This window comes from Desmodus rotundus, chromosome 5 (assembly GCF_022682495.2).
Source record: "Desmodus rotundus isolate HL8 chromosome 5, HLdesRot8A.1, whole genome shotgun sequence".
NCBI lineage: Eukaryota > Metazoa > Chordata > Mammalia > Chiroptera > Phyllostomidae > Desmodus > Desmodus rotundus.
In genome coordinates, this window is record NC_071391.1 from 144,951,346 (window position 1) to 144,969,208 (window position 17,863).

Consider the following 17,863-nt stretch of genomic DNA (forward strand, 5'->3'; position numbering starts at 1 on the left):
GTTTTCTTCCACATAAACTTGTATGATGGATCTGGAAGGAGACTTTGTGGGTTCAGATCCTGGCTCCACCTCTTGATTGATAGCTGTGCTATTTTGAGTAAGTCACATAACTTCTCTGAACCCCAGTTTCCTCCTCTGTAAACGGGAAACATATTAGCAGCTCAAATAAAGTTCAAAGCACAGGGTTGTCACGTGGTAAGTGCACAACTTTTTTGTTTACACTTGATGAACCCTGAGGGCCCGAGTACAATTCGTACCTGGTTAACTAAGACACATCCCACGCCTCCCACGGGCTTGCCCTTTCCCCAGCGTTGTTGTCAAGACCTTTTCTCTCGAAAATACTTTGCACCAGCCAGTAGGAATGGGTGCAGCCAGCCAGAGGCCAACGCTGACCTAGACGCCTCCAGCTTCCCCTTTGAAAGAGGCGTCCCGATCTCCGGCCAGCTCGCTTCTAGGTCTGGTCCGCGGGTGGTGGCCTGAAGGTCTGACCTCGCTGGGCCTGCGGGCGCGGCTGTGCGTGCGCTGCGGAGGGTGGTGGCCGCCAGCACCCAGCCCTCAGCCGCCGCCCCCGTCGCCGCCCCGGCGTGTCAGGTGCCGTGAGAAGCGCCGAGGGATAGATATGACAGAAGCCGACTTTGCAGAAGCGATGCACGCAAGGCACAGCTCCGCACGCAAGGGGGAGGCGACAGCAAAGGAACTTTTCAACCCCGTAGAGTTCTCAGTCGCGGCGAGTTGCCTCCCCCTTCTCTTTCCCCATCTCCCTCCGGGAATCAGAGCGACCCACCCTCCCGTCCCCAGCGTGTGCCCCAGCTTGGCTCAGGGCCCAGAGCCCCTTAGGGCTTCCGATGCGGCCGGCGGAGCGCTGCTGCGCCTTCCAGTGGGCGGCGCCACCTGGAGGAGTTTGTTCGCGCGAAATCTCCGGGCCAGCTGCGGGCCGCCAGTTGCTGGCCTTTGTGTGCCAAGGACAAGTCGTGGCCCGGGGCTGGGGAGCGGCGTCTTTCAGGGATTCTTGATATGGCTGCACTAGGAGAACTTTGCACGCAAAAGGACCTCATCTGAGGGCCATTTGTTTGCGAGAACCTCAACATAAAATAACTAGGGAGGCTGTCAGGCAAATCACTACCACAAACCGAACTTTCCTCATTTCCAAACTGACAGGTTTCCTTTCCCGGCGCGGGCACCGAAGGATCCTGAGCGGTGTTCTCATGTGGGCCGAAGCTTAAGTCACCGGGAGGGACGGGACTTTTGGGGCACGCTCCCACGGAGAGCGCAGCGGGATGGGAAGCTTCGACTGTGATTAAGAGCGGTTTTCGGGTACACGAAAAGTTCAGACAGCCTCTACTAGTAAAATCACCAGCTACTTCGCCAAGGCCGCCTGGACGCCCGGGAGCCGCCTCGCGTGACCACCTGCGTGCGGCTGCCCAAGCCTTGTGGACAGTCTCGGCGCGCCCCGCCCCCCCCGGTGCGCCCCGCCCCTCCAGGTCCAGCTGCCTCCTCCCTCAACACAGACTTTAAAAACGGGATGGCGCGTTTTGACTCTGGAGTGGCTGAGTGCAAATGGGCCACGCCTCTGCGACTCCAGCTCTCAGTGCTGCGCGGGGGGCAAGAGAGCTAGGTATTGACTCCATTTATCCGTCCCCCACCTAAATCCCCACGCTGTTAGACAACCCCGACTTTGCTGGGGTTTCACGTGCAGCGGGGCTGCGCAGAGGAGTCACCTTTCTCCATCCTCGTCCCAACCCGAGTGCCCTTAGCTCAGACAACGCCTCCACACTCCAGAGTGAGTGCTAAGGCTCCCCAGAACTGGCAGCAAGTGTCCGAACGGGCGTCCGGCGTTTTGGAAGCACTCAGGTTGACCACTTGCCTTCCACAAAAGCCCTGTCTCTCCTAGGAGCCAGCTGTCCCTCGCCGCTGGAAACCGTGCCTCTTCGCAGGTCAGTCTGTCCACGGCGTCACCTTCCCGCGGCCTCTTCTGTTGGGTTCTTGCACATCGGGGGAGGGGTGGGGTGCAGGGGCACGGGTGATCAGCACTTAGAGGGAACTGAGCGCCACCACCTCGATGCCCGCCGTGTTGTCCCGGAATTGCAGGAACCGTTACCCGGCGGCTGGGGCACTGGGAGGCTGGGCCACAGAGAAGCAGAAACACGGCCCCTCCCGTTGCCTTTGGGGAGTGGGTTTGGGAAGGGAAAGGACGTCTCCAGCTGCTTCTCCATCGAGGCAGCCCTGACCTAACCTACCCACGACCTCCCTACCCAACAGCGTACGGTGGTAGCCCGAGGCTGAAGGTAGAGGCGTGGGGCGCCTGCTCCTTTCTCCGCACACCTGAGTGTCACTCTCTTGCCCTTCTCTCTTCAGCATGGCCACCAGGCTCACCCTCGAAGATCCTCTGCTGCCGATTACGCTGTCCGCCCAGCAGACCACGCTCCTGCTGCTCTTCTCCGTGCTGGCCGCCGTGCACGTGGGCCAGTGGCTGCTGAGGCAGCGGCGGCAGCAGCCGGGGTCCTCGCCCCCGGGTCCCTTTGCGTGGCCGCTGATCGGGAACGCCGCGGCAATGGGCCCTGCGCCGCACCTCTCATTCGCGCGCCTGGCGAAGCGCTATGGTGACGTCTTCCAAATCCACCTGGGCAGCTGCCCGGTGGTGGTGCTGAACGGCGAGCGCGCCATCCGCCAGGCCTTGATACAGCAGGGCGCTGCCTTCGCCGACCGCCCGTCCTTCGCCTCTTTCCGAGTGGTGTCCGGCGGGCGCAGCTTGGCTTTCGGCCAGTACTCTGAGCGCTGGAAGGCGCAGCGGCGCGCGGCGCACGGCACCATGCGCGCCTTCCTTTCGCACCAGCTCCGCAGCCGCCGCGTCCTCGAGGGCCACGTGCTAGGTGAGGCGCGCGAGTTGGTGGAGCTGCTGGTGCGCCGCAGCGCAGGAGGCGCCTTCGTGGACCCGCGGCCGCTGACCGTGGTGGCCGTGGCCAACGTCATGAGCGCCGCGTGCTTCGGTTGTCGCTACAGCCACGAGGACGCCGAGTTCCGCGAGCTGCTCAGCCACAACGAGGAGTTCGGGCGCACGGTGGGCGCGGGCAGCCTGGTAGACGTGCTGCCCTGGCTGCAGCGCTTCCCTAACCCCGTACGCACCGCCTTCCGAGAATTCGAGCAGCTTAACCGCAACTTCAGCAACTTTATCATCGACAAGTTCCTGAGGCACCAAGAAAGCTTTCGTCCTGGAGCCGACCCCCGCGACATGATGGACGCGTGCATCCTCTCGGTAGAAAAGGAAGCGGCCGAGAAGTCGGGCGACAGCAGCGCGCAGCTGGACATGGACTACGTGCCATCTACTGTCACCGACATCTTCGGCGCCAGCCAAGACACTCTCTCCACCGCGCTGCAGTGGCTGCTCATCCTTTTCATCAGGTAAAGCCTCCGGGAGGTGTGGGTCGGGCCTTCCTTTCCTCCCAGGGCGGGGTGGGGCTGCAAGAGGCTGAGGTCGTGAGTGGAGCTCAGGGAGGTGTGGACGTTTCGCTCCAGGAACCCACCTTTCAATTATGTAGTGCGTCCGAAAACCGCCATTCAGGGAGGCGAGAAGAGGGAAGACACACGTGCGCCGGCACACCCCGCCCAGCTGGAGAGGGACCTCTGGGCACCTCTGATCTTGTGGCTGTCTCTTCCAGTGGGGACAAATTTGTGCGAAACCCCTGGGGCGGGGGGCGCGGACGATTTAGGTGCCCGCTGATCAGTCCAGACCTCGTCTTCCCTGGCACAGGAGAAGCATAATTGGAACGATTCCGAAAGAACGGGTAATGCAGTAAAAATGTTAAATAAACACAGCAGCCTAATCGGCTCTGCTGGTCATCCGCGCAGATTGGAGGCCTCCTGGTTCTGGCGCGAAAAGCCAGCGGCCCCTCCGGGCTTTAATCCTGAGCAAAGGAAGAGCTCAGAGGCCGGCCCGGAGGCCCTCAGACTGGGCCTGGGGATGGTTGACGTGCGTGGAAGTTTTAGGAGGGCGGCCGGGAGCCAGAGCGTTGTGCTGGATATTGGGAATCCGTCGCTCTAGGAGTAAGAGAAGTGTCTTACGGGTGAAGAACCGGAGAAGCAGTCACTTTTATGGAGCGCAGAACAGTATCCAGACAGGCAAACCGGGGGGCCTCTGTGGACTTGTCTGGCCCCTGGGCCCCAGGGACCACCGCGATTAAGGTCGCGGACCTTAGTGAAGCCCTTAATGAAGGACCTTAATGAAACGTATGAGTCAAACAAGTTCCCAGTATCGCTTGTTGCCGGGTTTAACAGTTAAAGAAATTTCACATAGGAGATACTCGCACTAGAAGATTAGCCACAGTTTATCTTAACTTCACATTTCACTGGCGCCCTGTATTTTGCCTACCCTCGGGGCAAATGTGTTGCTCGAGGCGAATGTGTTGCTCGAGGCAAATCTTTATTGCCCGGAGAGACCAGAAACCCTGGTTGTGACATTTCTTGGTGCACAGGTTAGCAGTGGGAAACGCCGAATCTGCTGGCGCCTCAGATATTGAAAGCCAAAGACAGCTCCTTATTAGAATCCATGGCAAGACTGCAACCCTTAGGTACTATTGTGTGGCTACTTTCACACATTGAATTTTTTGTATTTAAAATCGCTTCTCAGTGTTATTACCATAGAAACACCTATGGGGGAGGGATAGAAAGCCAATGAAGAGAAGTCAATAATAGGTCAGAAAGAAGACATCCCAGGTAGGTCCTTCGCATCCCCAGATAAACATGTTATCTTTTGAAACAGACTTTCTTTTTCATGAGAATCAGATTGGACAGAGAAAGGAAATAAAACAATTTTTGGGTCACTTGCAATTCAATATAGCTGATGAATACATCTTTCTTCTTTTTGGTGAAAAGACAATATGACCAGTTGACACATTACACTGACCATTTCTGGACGAGTATGTAAGTTTTATCAAAATACATAAAATACATGTGTGTATCGTCTGTGGCTGCATTCACACTACAGCACAAGGCAGAGGGGAATAACTGGGGCAGAGAGGGCTTGTTCCGCAACCTAAATATTTACTGTTTGGCCCTTTATGAACAAGTTTGCGGATCCCTGAAGTACAGTGCTAGCAAAGCAGTTTTTCAAATCACTCATGATTTCCTCACATCATGCTTAACTTTTTTTCAGGGTTGCAATAATTATTTACATTTTTTTTACTTCTGACATTTCCACTTATTGTAATGGACATTTCCCCCATCTTTAAACTCTATTTTAGTAATTAAAAAAAACTCTATTTCATTTTATTAATAGATTAACGTGTCCACTTCAGTAACATTTGATGGTTACATAATATTTTGCCACAATAAGATATTATATATAGCCATTGCTTGAGTTTTAATGTTGCTCACACTTTTAAAATTTCAGCCATTGTTGTGGGTATATATTTTTGTACCTGTTATTTTCTGAAAATACATTGCTGGGTATGGGTTACCAGGTTTAAAAAGATTGGGGAGGGGTTACCCTTACAGATCTCGCTGGGTAGTAAGAGTTTGTTGTCCGAAAGGATTGTGCTAGTTCATATCACCAACAGTGAAAAAGTACTACAATTGTACCATAATCTCACGAACATTGGGAATTTGCTTTCACATTTAGAAGATATGTTGCTTTACCTATCAGCATACCAATTGTCTTTGTATAAATGAGAACAGGAGGGAGATGGGGGGGGGAAGGATCTGCTTTCACAGCTGCATTTTAACTTCTATGGGCCCTGGGAGCTTTTGTCTTGGTAGACGCCTTACTCCATAAAGAAGAAAAAATTAAAATTATATGAGTGCATTGGTATAAAGATAAATATATTAAAATATATAATTAAAACATTTTCTTTGATCTAAAAGTTCATTGTTTTTCTTCTGACTTAAAAAAAAAGAAAACATTTTTACAGGCCTCTGAAAAGTATTGCGGGTCTTAAGCATTGTGCCTGCTTTGTCTAATGGAGAGGCTGGCCTTGCCCGTTATCATACTTTTTCAGGCTGATAAAACTTTGACAGTTTTTGACTTGGGAAAGAGAGCATTAGCCATGAGGGGCTCGTGAAAGGAAATGTAACTATTAATTGACCGATCTTGTAATTGAGTGAGAAATTAAGAAATTGTTTTAGATTTGGGGGGCAGTATGGAAATGTTAATTCAGTCACTAATGCAGATAAAGAAGGTGGGATTAAAATAAATTGTAATGTGCTTTCTAAATGAAAGAAGAATGAATTTTCCTCCCTCATTTTCTCCCTCTGCATTAAAAACTAAACAGGTACCCTGAAGTGCAGGCTCGGGTGCAGGCCGAACTGGATCAAGTTGTGGGCAGAGACCGTCTGCCCTGCCTGGAGGACCAGCCCAGACTGCCCTATGTCATGGCCTTTCTTTATGAAGCCATGCGCTTCTCCAGCTTTGTGCCGGTCACCATTCCTCACGCCACCACTGCCAACACCTCTCTTTTGGGCTACCACATTCCCAAGGACACAGTGGTTTTTGTTAACCAGTGGTCCGTGAATCATGACCCGGTGAAGTGGCCTAACCCAGAGGACTTCGATCCCGCCCGGTTCTTGGACAAGGACGGCATCATCAACAAGGACCTGACGAGCAGTGTGATGATTTTTTCCATGGGCAAGCGGCGCTGCATCGGGGAAGAGCTTTCCAAGGTGCAGCTGTTTCTCTTCACTGCCATCCTGGCTCACCAGTGCAATTTCAAGGCCAATCCAGACGAGCCCGCAGAAATGGATTTTAGTTATGGTCTGACCATTAAACCCAAGTCATTTAAAATCAACGTCACTCTCAGAGAGTCCATGGAGCTCCTCGACAGGGCTGTCCAAACGTTACAAGCTGAGAAAGGCTGCCAGTGAGAAGCCAGAAGCAAGCTGTAATTTTAGAAGTACTCAAGTTTTGGGGGATGGGGACCAAAATTTTCCAGCTTCTCTGGGCCACTTTCTCAGTTAGCTCTAAAATGAGCACGAATCAACCGAGTGTTCTCAGATCAGCCCTGGGCTGTGCAGGAGCTTGGGGAAGATTTTTTTTTTTTTTTTTTGAGTCAAAGAGTTAAAAGGCCCAAAGAATTTTTAGGCATACATCAAATGCTGGTAATAATTTCTCAAGGGAGCATTCTTTAGAGATAAAACACATACGAGTACACGCGCAGAACTACCTGCTGAAGAGTACTTCCAATACCAGGCCTTGGTGGGTCGGATCTGAGATTGATGTTCGGAACATCAGTAGAAAACTGCATTGAGTGAAGTTTCAGAATAGTGTTGAATATGCAAAGGCAAATGATTTCAGTGTAAGACATGTGATTGAGAGCAAGAAGGAAAAGATTCGGACCAGAAATTTCCTTCTCACCTCGTCAATGCAGCAGCTTAGTTAGGCTGTGGTATCTGTGGATGGATTTATTTTTTTGCCTACTGATGTGATTTCTTTTACTTTCGTTTGGATGACTCATAATGTCATTTGCTGGAAAGGAAATCAGTAGTAGTTGGTTTAGTGATTATAGTGCATTTCAGCGATTTATGATGAATTTTAAAATGTAAGTTGTTAAATTGTAAAAAATTCCAAGCTGTATTGGTTGCCAAAGTACAGAATTTCAACTATGAGAAACATTCCCCCCACCAAAAAAACCAAGATTTACCAGCCCAGCTAAGCTTTAAATTATGTGATTGCAATGCACTAATTTCAATACTTTGCATGGGTTTAAAAAAAATCACCAAACAGAATTCAATATATGTACATATATAATTATTCATAAGCAATATGTATTAGTTATTTTATTATTAAATAGTGTTGTTTTGATCAAGAAAAGGTTGAATAATTTATGTCTTTTATAATGTTATATAGCAAATTGAAAAGTACAACCAATCGAACTATTTTGGCTCAGATACATGAAATGAGTTAGATTAAATCAACTACCAATTTTTGACATGGAGACCAAGTTGAAGCAAAGTCTTGTCTCGCATCCAAAACTCAAATGACAACTGAAAAATCTAAAAATTGGGTCTGTAGGATGTCTTCCTTACTGCTTTACAATTATTTATTAAAATTATAAATATATAGTTGATCTAGTTCATATGTCATAATTCCAAACTCTTGGCATGCTTAAGTTTTAATTTAATTTTAAAGACATTCTGATTATTGAGTTCCAGCTGAAGTTACTGGAAACCTGACCATTAGCCATTGAAAGGCAGAGAAATTTCACCTGTGTTTCCTATGAAGCAGGAATAATGCAACAAATTACTTGGATATTCTCTTTTTTAGGAAAGAAGAGGGGAAATTCCCATTATAACAGACCTACTTTTTCTTTTAAATGATTAAAAAAAAACCAGCAATGATGTCAGTGTTTTGGAAAGTCAGACCGGAAGGGGGTCTGGGGAGGCTGCTGGGAGGACCCTCCTGCGGCGTGAAGCCAGTCAGACCACCCAGCTGTTTCAGATGGCAACCCAGTGAGCCATCGCTTCGGTAACTGTGAAAACATAAAGCTTGAACAAAATGTACACGTTTAGTTTATGGAAATAATCCGAAAACCTTAAAAAAAATGATGGACGATTGCAGGAGTACCAAGTGAAGTTTAAAGGTTTAACGTTCATTGCAAGTAAACGTCCAAAGGAAGTTGTTCAGTGGCCTAAAAGCTTACAGCTTGTTTAATTAAGCTTTTGGAACCCTATGAAAATCATCCAGGAAGGAGTGTACCGTGGCTGTGTGTATGTCTGTGGGGGGAGGGGGGTGGTAAGAGAAAAGAGTGAAAAAGTGGAAAGGAAGAAAGATGGTTAAATGTTTCCCAACTCATTCCAAGTTAATTAATTTAAAACATGAATATTTAGAAAAAAGATGTTTTGTGTGCTGATATTAAATCCCAAGTAGACTTAAAAAATCCACAACATTTTAGATCTATTTTGTAATTTGAAATATTTTCTTGGCAAAAATTTCACATAATTATAAAATCTCTTAGCTGTACCTCTTGAATATGAAAAAGTGTGCCAGTATTTTTAAAGGCACTGTAGAGTCAACTATAGAAGTAAAGCTTACCAATACACTCAAATTTTGGGGGGCACTGGCAATTCCAAAATATTATTACCTACTCCCCTCACCCCTCCAGCAAGGCTGAGACAGCGACTCGGGGCTGCCTTAGTCTACTTATTCTGAGAGATGTGTGGCAGCGAAGTACCGTATTTTGCCATGTATGAATGTGCACCCACATTTTTGTGTCCATTATACATGGGATCATTATAACCATGGTATGTAATCATTATACCCATGTATAGTGCACATCCTTATTTTCCCTAAAAACTTTGGACAATAACTGTGCATGATATATGGCAAAATACATAATCATTTACCAGTCTGGTTGTCTCATTAACTCAGCCAGATCCAGATGTGCTATAATCTGTTTTTATGAAGTTTTTATGTATGTGGGCTCAGTTAATCTGGTGCTTTCAGCAATGAGAAAGCTGTGTATATATAGAAAAAATTCAGGTGGGCACTTGGAGGTTAGCTGGCTTATTTAATATGTCTATAGCCTAGTTAAAGGAAGGAAAGCAAAGCCAAAACAAATAAAAATAACCAAATTTGGAGGCTACAGTAACCACATTACTGGCTGAATCAGAAAACCTTATTTTATTTCTGCCAGAGAAAGAATGCATTTGCTGGTCACCATTCTAGTCAGATCATCTACTCCCGGTGGTTGCAGTAAAGTATATCATTTATTAAATTCTTCATTTATATATTAAAGCTTTGACTGTGTAAAAAAATTGCTTTTTGCCAAAACAAAAAGATGTCTCAGGTTTGTTTTGTGGGTTATCTAAAAGCCTTCATGTCTCAGAACTTAGCCTTTACCTGTGAAATGTTATTACAGCCTTAATATTTTCATATAGATCTATATTAGATCAAATAGTTGCATAGCATTACACAGGGTCCAGCAGAAGTAACGCCAGCGAGTGTGGGTGGTAGGACACATGAATGTCTCGCACGAGATGGACAGCAATTTGAACATTTCACCTAAAATGTCATATGGTATGCTTGAGTGTGATATGGTTATGTTACGGAGTTACATGCTTATGATTTTGTAATAAAAGATTTTTATGGAATAAAAGGGGGTGTTATTTGTGCCAGACCCTGTATATTAACTTGTGTGTATTTTAGCTAGGACACTAATGTGTGATAAAAAGGTATACTTTATTAGATGTTCATAACTCAAGGACAACTTCTTATTTAACCTTTTCTTATTTTTGTATTTTATCATGTATGCTTTTAATATGTACATAGTGGCTAGAATGCATAGTTGTACCTGAAATGGATTTTGGGGACACGGCATTAATGTCTAGCCTTTCCTATTTGATATACCGAATTAAAAATTCTGTATCAGTAATTACCTATAAGAGGACACCATTACCAAAAAAATAAAAACCACTTTCATGTTCTCGTTGTGAAGTTCTGCTTTATGTTGTAGCAAATATAGTCTAATGCATTTATTCATTTCAACTACTATTTTTAAGTGCTTGAATTAAAATGTTGCATTTTAAACATTTTATTTGGCCATTCTACATTTGAGGCTTTTTTGCTTGCTTGCTTGCTTTTTAAATAGGCTTTTGGTATTCAGTTTTGTAACAAATTCCTGACCTTTATATTTTTGAATTTGTGAGAACCAACACAGATGTTAAATTTGAATAGCAAAAAACAATGACCAATGTCAAAATTAATGGGAATTAATTTTTAATTTTAAAAGCTTGAATAGCTTGAGACTTTAAGACTCTGGCCTTATATTTCTGCTTCATCTAAATAATGCAGGACACATTACTTTCCCCCTCAACAGCACACAGCACATTGATCTTTTCCTGGAGAAGTTCATTTATTCCTTTTTTTTTTTTTTACATGAAAGCCTTTGCTTTTAATTTGATACATTCATTCATTCATTTTTTTAAGGTACCTGTATCTTAAGTACAATTAATGTCCAATAAAATAGAACAGATGAGAGTACTCTATAATACACTGTATGGAAATATTTTTCTGCTGACTTTTACCTGGTGAAAGCATTGGCTTTACAGGGCCTCTGCTGTGACTCCCCAGGCCTTCACCAGCCCCCCTCACAGATGGCAGCCTTGTGCAGGGCCAAGGGCCTTTATTTCTTCCAGACTTTAGCTCCCATTACTGTGAAAACAAGAAAAGAAATTGTCTAGCAGGGTTGGATTCTATGCACCCGATGCGCTGGAATAGCAGACCGGAGCCCAGGGTAGGAAATGAATGCAGCTTGGGACATAGACAGGTGTGTTGCTGCAAACTCATCAAGGTCATTTCTACAGCCTCGGAGCCGGTCAATTTTCCTCCACAAGGATTATAGAAGTTTTGGCTGCTAACTCTCATTTTGACTCAATGACTCACATACTCTGCTCTCCAGTTCTGACCTGTGAGCTGCAATTCTTAGAAAAGAGAAGGAAATTGGTACGTTCAGAAACAATTGTTTTTAATGCAAAATATTGGAGGAAAAGCTATAGGCAAACAGCAGCCTGTACCTGTAGCTCCTCTATTCACTCACACACAGGTTGCATGAGCTTCATGAACACTTTTGAATGTGTGTCAGGTAGGAGGGGAAGAAATGGAACTAAAATGCGCTGAGCACTTATTTTGTACACATCGCCACGCTGATCACTTGAATGCATTATGATACAACAGTCCTGTAAGGGGGCTAGTAATGTAACGTGGCTAAAGTATGCAGTTAGAAGGCGCGGCGACTGGGCTTTCCTTAGAGATGAACTGACTCCAGGGCTTGTCTTCCTGCTACATAGCTGGTCACTCCCCAAGCTGCCTGTGTTTGGGTGCATAGTCTGTCGGTCTGTATTTTAATCCCTATGATCCTTGGAGTTTCACAATGTACCTCCTTTGTTCAGGGTGCAGTCAGAGAGTAAGTGACATTGGGAAGTGCCAGAAAGATTCACAACTTTCCTCAATTGAGGAAAACATCATCCATTTGTTCCCTATGCAAAAAAAGAAAAAGAAAAAAAAGTCATGCTTTCTTTATCTTACAATCCCCTAACCTTTGTCCTATATCCATCTGGGCCCGGGATCCAAAGGCCTTCCATAGGTTTACTTGCTTGTGCAGTGGCCTGATTGGAGAACTCTCTCTGAGAGGGCTGCATCACACTGGCTCACGTGACCAATCAGAGCCTCTCCTGCTCTCAGAGACTTTGAGTAGGATGAAAGCTGGGAGCACCAGCCAGAGAGAGACAGAACCAGGGTATGAATGAAACAAGGATGTTGATGAGAAGCCTGCCTTGGAAAACAGCATAACCAGAGCACCTGGAACTGGTTTTGGACTACTGTGATCCCTATGAGAGACCAAATAAACTAACTAAATATTATACTAAATAAACAACACAGTATTGCACAGATTACCCAGTATTATAGCACAAACCTAACAGCCACTGAGACAACTTCAGGTTGGCTAAGAGTCTCTCCACAACCCAGAAAAATCTTCCAGCCTCTTTTTACATAATATTTAATTGTGTTTTTTATTTATTTCTAAAAAATTAAAACAAATTCTATTCTGTTTCTGTCCTCCCTCTCAATTCTTTCCATCCCTCTCAATAGTGCTTAATTTGTACTTTTTGTTTTTATATGTGTTCCAGCAAAATTTGTACTATGTTTTGTATATGTGTGTTTTTAATGTGTGCAAATGTGTACATATCTCTGTTGCCTTGTGGCCCATGGCATTCATCATTTTCACCAACTGTTCTGTTGGGAATGGGTACCCAGGTGGCCTCCAGCATCATGCATCCCCAAATCATGCTGCCAGGAGCATCCTTGTATGTGTTATTCATCATCACTCCAAAGTGGAAGCAACCTAGATGTCCTTCAACAGGAGATTGGCTAAACCACCATGATATTGCACATCCACACAAGGAAATGATACTCAGCAATAAAAATAAATAAATAAACTATGAATCCATGCAACAGATGGGATGAATCTCAAGGGAATAATGTTGAGTAAAAGAAGCCAGCCTCCAATCCATGGGCCCAGTTATATGGATGGCAGTCTCTAAAGAACAGAACTAAAGTGATGAAGAGCGGATGACTGGTTGCCAAGGGTGAGGAGTGGAGGGAAGGTGAGACTCCAAAGCATGATGGACTTTTTCTTTGGCGGGGGGTGGGAGTGGTTTCTGATTGTGGTGGTGGTTACATGGATCTAGATGTGTGTTAAAATCCATAAAACTGTATATTAAAAAGATTTTTAAAATTCTTCCTAAAGGAGAGTTGGTGCAAATAAGCTTACCTGGGGCCGAATGGAGGCTGACAGATAGCAAAGCAGCTGCTGGCAGATACAGAGGCACTGAACGAAGGAGGTCAAGCCCAGATGTGCGAACTGGGGCCATAGTCTGTTGAGTTGGTGCAGACTGTTGGTGCAGGTCCTCAGGACAGAACACCAGCTTTGGGGATGAGCAACAGTAACTATAGCCATGGGTTGGCACCTGCCACTGATGGCAGTTATAATTCAAGTATTTATTGAATGAGTATTTATTGAGCACCTAGGCGGTGGCAAGCACTGTTCTGGACACTGAGGATATAACAATGAACAAGACAGTCCGGCCCTGAGCTCTTAGAGCTGATATTTTAGTGGGGTTGGTGGAAAGAGAGAGAAAATAAAGAAATAAGATTTTAGTTACTTGTAAGCGTGCTATAAAGACAATAAAACAGGGGTGTGTGTGTGTGTGTGTGTGTGTTGGGGGGAACTCTTCAGAGTGGGTGGTGAGGGAAGACTTTCTGAAGAAGGTGACACAAAGCGGTGGGATTAAGGACAAGCTGGTCACTAATGAGTCACAGCCCAGAGTCTGAAATACAATAATCTCAGCACGCCCAATGACAAATATTCTAGGCAGGCCCTTAATCAGTCTTGGCTTTTGGTTTTGCCAAATGGCATTGGTATGGTCCAGACCATTTCCTGCCTTAGACTCTCAAGTTTATTCTGAATCATGTTCCCCTGGGAGCACCAAAACCATTCCTGAAGAATTAGGAGAGGGCAGGCCCTCTCTGAGAGTACGTTGGAGCTAACATACTTTACAGCAATGTTTTGAAAGACACAAGTTAAAAGGGCCTACTAGTTCTTAATTTTAGGTGCACCAAAAGATGTCAAGTTGATTCTCTGAAACACGTAATGGATCTTCTTCTAGAATATTTCATAGACTCTGCCCCTGGCCCTTGAACGAGCCTTTCATTATGTTTGATTGAAAAGGATTTCCACCCTAATCTCAGTGGGCTTGCTGATCAGCCTTGAGTTACCATTTCCAGGGTCTGACATCCCAGGTGTTGTACTGCCCATCCAGAAATGCTTTCCTTGTTGGGCCTTGTTTCACTGTTTTACCACATTAATGACAGCTCCTGCTGTCATCTAGGCCTTGGGACACCAGGGCTCATGTCACACCCAGCTTAAAGAGGGCCATGGAATTCCACTCCTGCACTTAGAGAAAACCTCTATGGCTGCCTTTGGTCTGGCAGGCTTGGTACTGGCCCGTCTGATGCCTCCTCTGGTCTTTATTCCCCCAGCTCATATTTCATCGTTGCCCTGCTTCAGGCCAGAGGGCATCTCAGTTCTCTACTTGCCCTTCCCAGCAATCACCATTTTAATTTAAGACTCTGCTTCTGGAGTTTCCACTGCCCCCAAGCAAATCCAGTTGGCACTTTGCTTTCCTAGTGTCTGGCATTGACCTTGAGGAAAGAAATGGGAAACACAGGCTGGACAAAGAGGTGGAGGAATAAGATTGATTTTTTTTACTGTTGTGTTTTTCCAATGTGGGTTCCAGAAACCTACTGCAGTAAAAAGTAGAGCAAGCCTGCCTACCACTTTGTTTTAATTTCTAACTTTAAGAGATGGTTCTGGAAACCTCTATCATGGCTTTGTTAACAAAATCAACAAAAGTGTCCTCCTTCCTCAGTGCCCCAGCAGGTTCATTTTCTTTGTGACAACGTGCCAGTGAGTTTGGTTCATGATACAGACCTGCCACTTGCTTCTGCAAGTTCAGCACCTTTCTCAATTGCTTTGCCCCTCCTCTCTCACCTCCCTTGAGTCTGAGCTCCAATCCCACCTTGTTAATGACGCCCATCTTCACTACTCTGTTTAAAATTCAGTCTGCCTGGCCCTGCCAGGCCCTCTCAACTCGCCTTGTCGGGCTTTACTCTTTCTGTTTTTCTTTTTTCCCCCTCTTTTTCATAGCACTTATCTCCTGTTAATCTCACATAGATTTAAGCTTTTAATCTTGTTTATGGTTTATTGTCTGTCTCTACCAGACCTAGCTCCCCAGAATGTAAATGCTACACGGGTGGGTGTATTTCTGTTGCTTGAAAAGTGGAATATCTAATCATCCTACTGGGCTTTCTATGCAATACACAACAATTGGCTTGCATTATATTTTCTATTCACATGGTCTGCCCAAATAAACAATCCACTCACAAAAGAAATGAATTATTGTCCTATACACCTGTGCTGTCCAATAAGGTAGTCATTAGTCACACATGGCTATTTAAATTTAAAGGAAGTAAGGTTAAATACAATTAAAATTGCGGTTCTCTGGTCATCCCAGCCATATTCCAGTGGCTACTGCTGAAGACATCACAGATATAAACCACTTCCGTCACAGCAGAAAATTCTACTGGACTGGAGAGTCCTGCTATAGATGAACCAATTTGTCAGCTTATTGGATTTTTGTCTTAGTCAGTTGGTGACTATGTATTTGCTGTCTACTTTGAGTAAGGCATCGTGATAAGAAGTATGAGCTGTATGGAAGGATTCAGAGACCTTGCTTCTTTCAGCAAGTGGATCTGAAGATAAATATAATGTGAAGATATGGATGAAGATGCTTGAGGTAGATATAAAGTGCTGGAGAAATTCAAAGGAAGGAGAGATTTGTATTTTCCAGTTCAGGTAGGAAAGCAGGAAGATTTCTTGGAAAAGATGGGTCTGAGACAGAAAACTGTCCATAACCTCAGTTCTGAAGCAGAGAACCTGCAGCACTTGGTAACTAAAGGAGAGAACATGTATAAAATAATAATCTGGGGGATGGTTAACTCCAAACAAGGAGACTCTGAGTTGTGATTCCCAAGGCTTTGGAGTTGTGATTTTACTTCTCTGCCCTGGGCTCATTCACCTCTTCCCCTGAGCCCGTAGGGGCTGACTCCTCCAGAGTTGACCTGGCCTTAGAGTTGAAGAACCCAATACTCCCAGTGGAAAATAAACTCAGATCAAAGAAACAAGACATGTGAGGAACACGATTATATTTAAAGAAAAAGAAAATCCAAGAACTAGTGTGGTTCTCTAGTACCACTAATACAAGTTAAATATTTCCTGAATATTTATTCTAATACTGTTCAGACAGCCTCAATAAGCTCCATTGGCCACCAGTCATCTCAATAGATGAATCTTCTATGTTTACCCCAGAGGTCCACGGGCCATGGGCCAAATCTGCCCCTCCACCTGCTTTTGTACAGCTTGTGAGCTATGAAGATTTCTACATTTTTTAATGGTTGGCAAAATCAAAAGAAGAATAGTATTTCATGACACATGAACATTTTATGGAATACAAGTTTCAGTATCCATAAACAAAGTTATGTTGGAACACAAACACGCTCACTTATGGTCTATGACTGCTTTCCTGCCACAGCGGCAGATTTGAGTAACTGCGACAGAGGTTGTACAGCCTGCAAAGCCTGAGATATTTACCAGCTCGTCCTTTACAGAAAAGTGGGCCAACCTGGTCCACACCATCAACTCCTCAAGGCACCAGCTAATAATAATGGAAACCTCCTCATGCTTCTCAAGCACTTTAGGGTTAACAAAGCACTTCCACATGCATCATTTCTACCTCAGCCTTGAACCGTCCTGGACAGGGCTGGGGCCTTTACAGACTGATGTTGCTTCATAGAGAGACATGAACTCACAAAGCCAACACCCCAACTGAGGTCACTAGGGATCAGAAGCCAGTCAAAGGCATTTTTCATGAAGGAGATATTCCAGGTTGTTTGAAAATGTAGGTGTTTTATCATAGAGAGAGAACACAGCAGTTAAATTCTGGCAAAACTCAGACCCACACAGTGTAATAACAGCACTAAAACAAAACTGAAAAGCATATTGCGGCTTCAGGATGTGAAGTCTTTGTTCGATTACTTTCTTCTTCCCCAACTATTTGGTGTCTGTAATTTTACAACATTTGAGAGTGCACCACAGTTTCACAATTAGCACACATATTCCAAGGTAATGCAAAGATTAAATAAACTAAATTCTTCCTCTTATATAGTCACAGAGGACACTCTGAAATGTGTTTTTGAAGAATTCTCATATGTCTTACATGCAGAGCACAGTAAAATAAAGTATAATCAAGTCTAATACATTCAGATCAGTCAAGCCAGAATTTATTCAGTATCTATTTTATTTCTAAACAGTAAGTACTATTAGAAGTTGTTAGAAAATCAACCTGTTATAAAAATAAACACATTCCCTGATTCAGAGGTGTTCATTTTCTATTCCAGGAGACACGCTCTGACATCCCATCCGACACAGGGTGATGGATGGTGGAAGAGAGATATGTATGAGGTGCTACGGGAATAAAGATTAGGAAATACCTCATTCTCCCGGGGAACATGGGGAGATCAGGGTTAGGAAAGGCTCCACAGAGGAGGTGCTACGTGAGCTGGGCCAGGAAAGATGCTTAGGGGTTGACCGGAGAGATGCAATACTGAAGAAGGGAGATGAAAAGATCCTGAACAAGTACCTGAGGCATGGGAGGGCATGGTCATCTGTCCTGTTCCCTGTGGGTTCCCAGGGCAAGATACAGACAGTGCTTGCATCTCATATCTGCTCAATGACTATCTGTTGAATGAATGAATATGATG

General features: G+C 45.1%; 1 protein-coding gene across 1 annotated transcript; it reads left to right on the forward strand.

The window, feature by feature from the left end:
• Window positions 1-348: 348 nt before the first annotated feature.
• On the forward strand, window positions 349-10,412 carry CYP1B1 (cytochrome P450 family 1 subfamily B member 1). Its single transcript, XM_024553034.4, has 3 exons — window positions 349-1,934; window positions 2,356-3,399; window positions 6,264-10,412. The coding sequence occupies exons 2-3, from the start codon at window positions 2,357-2,359 to the stop codon at window positions 6,850-6,852; spliced, it is 1,632 nt and encodes a 543-aa protein (XP_024408802.2). The 5' UTR covers window positions 349-1,934; window position 2,356; the 3' UTR covers window positions 6,853-10,412.
• Window positions 10,413-17,863: the final 7,451 nt, after the last annotated feature.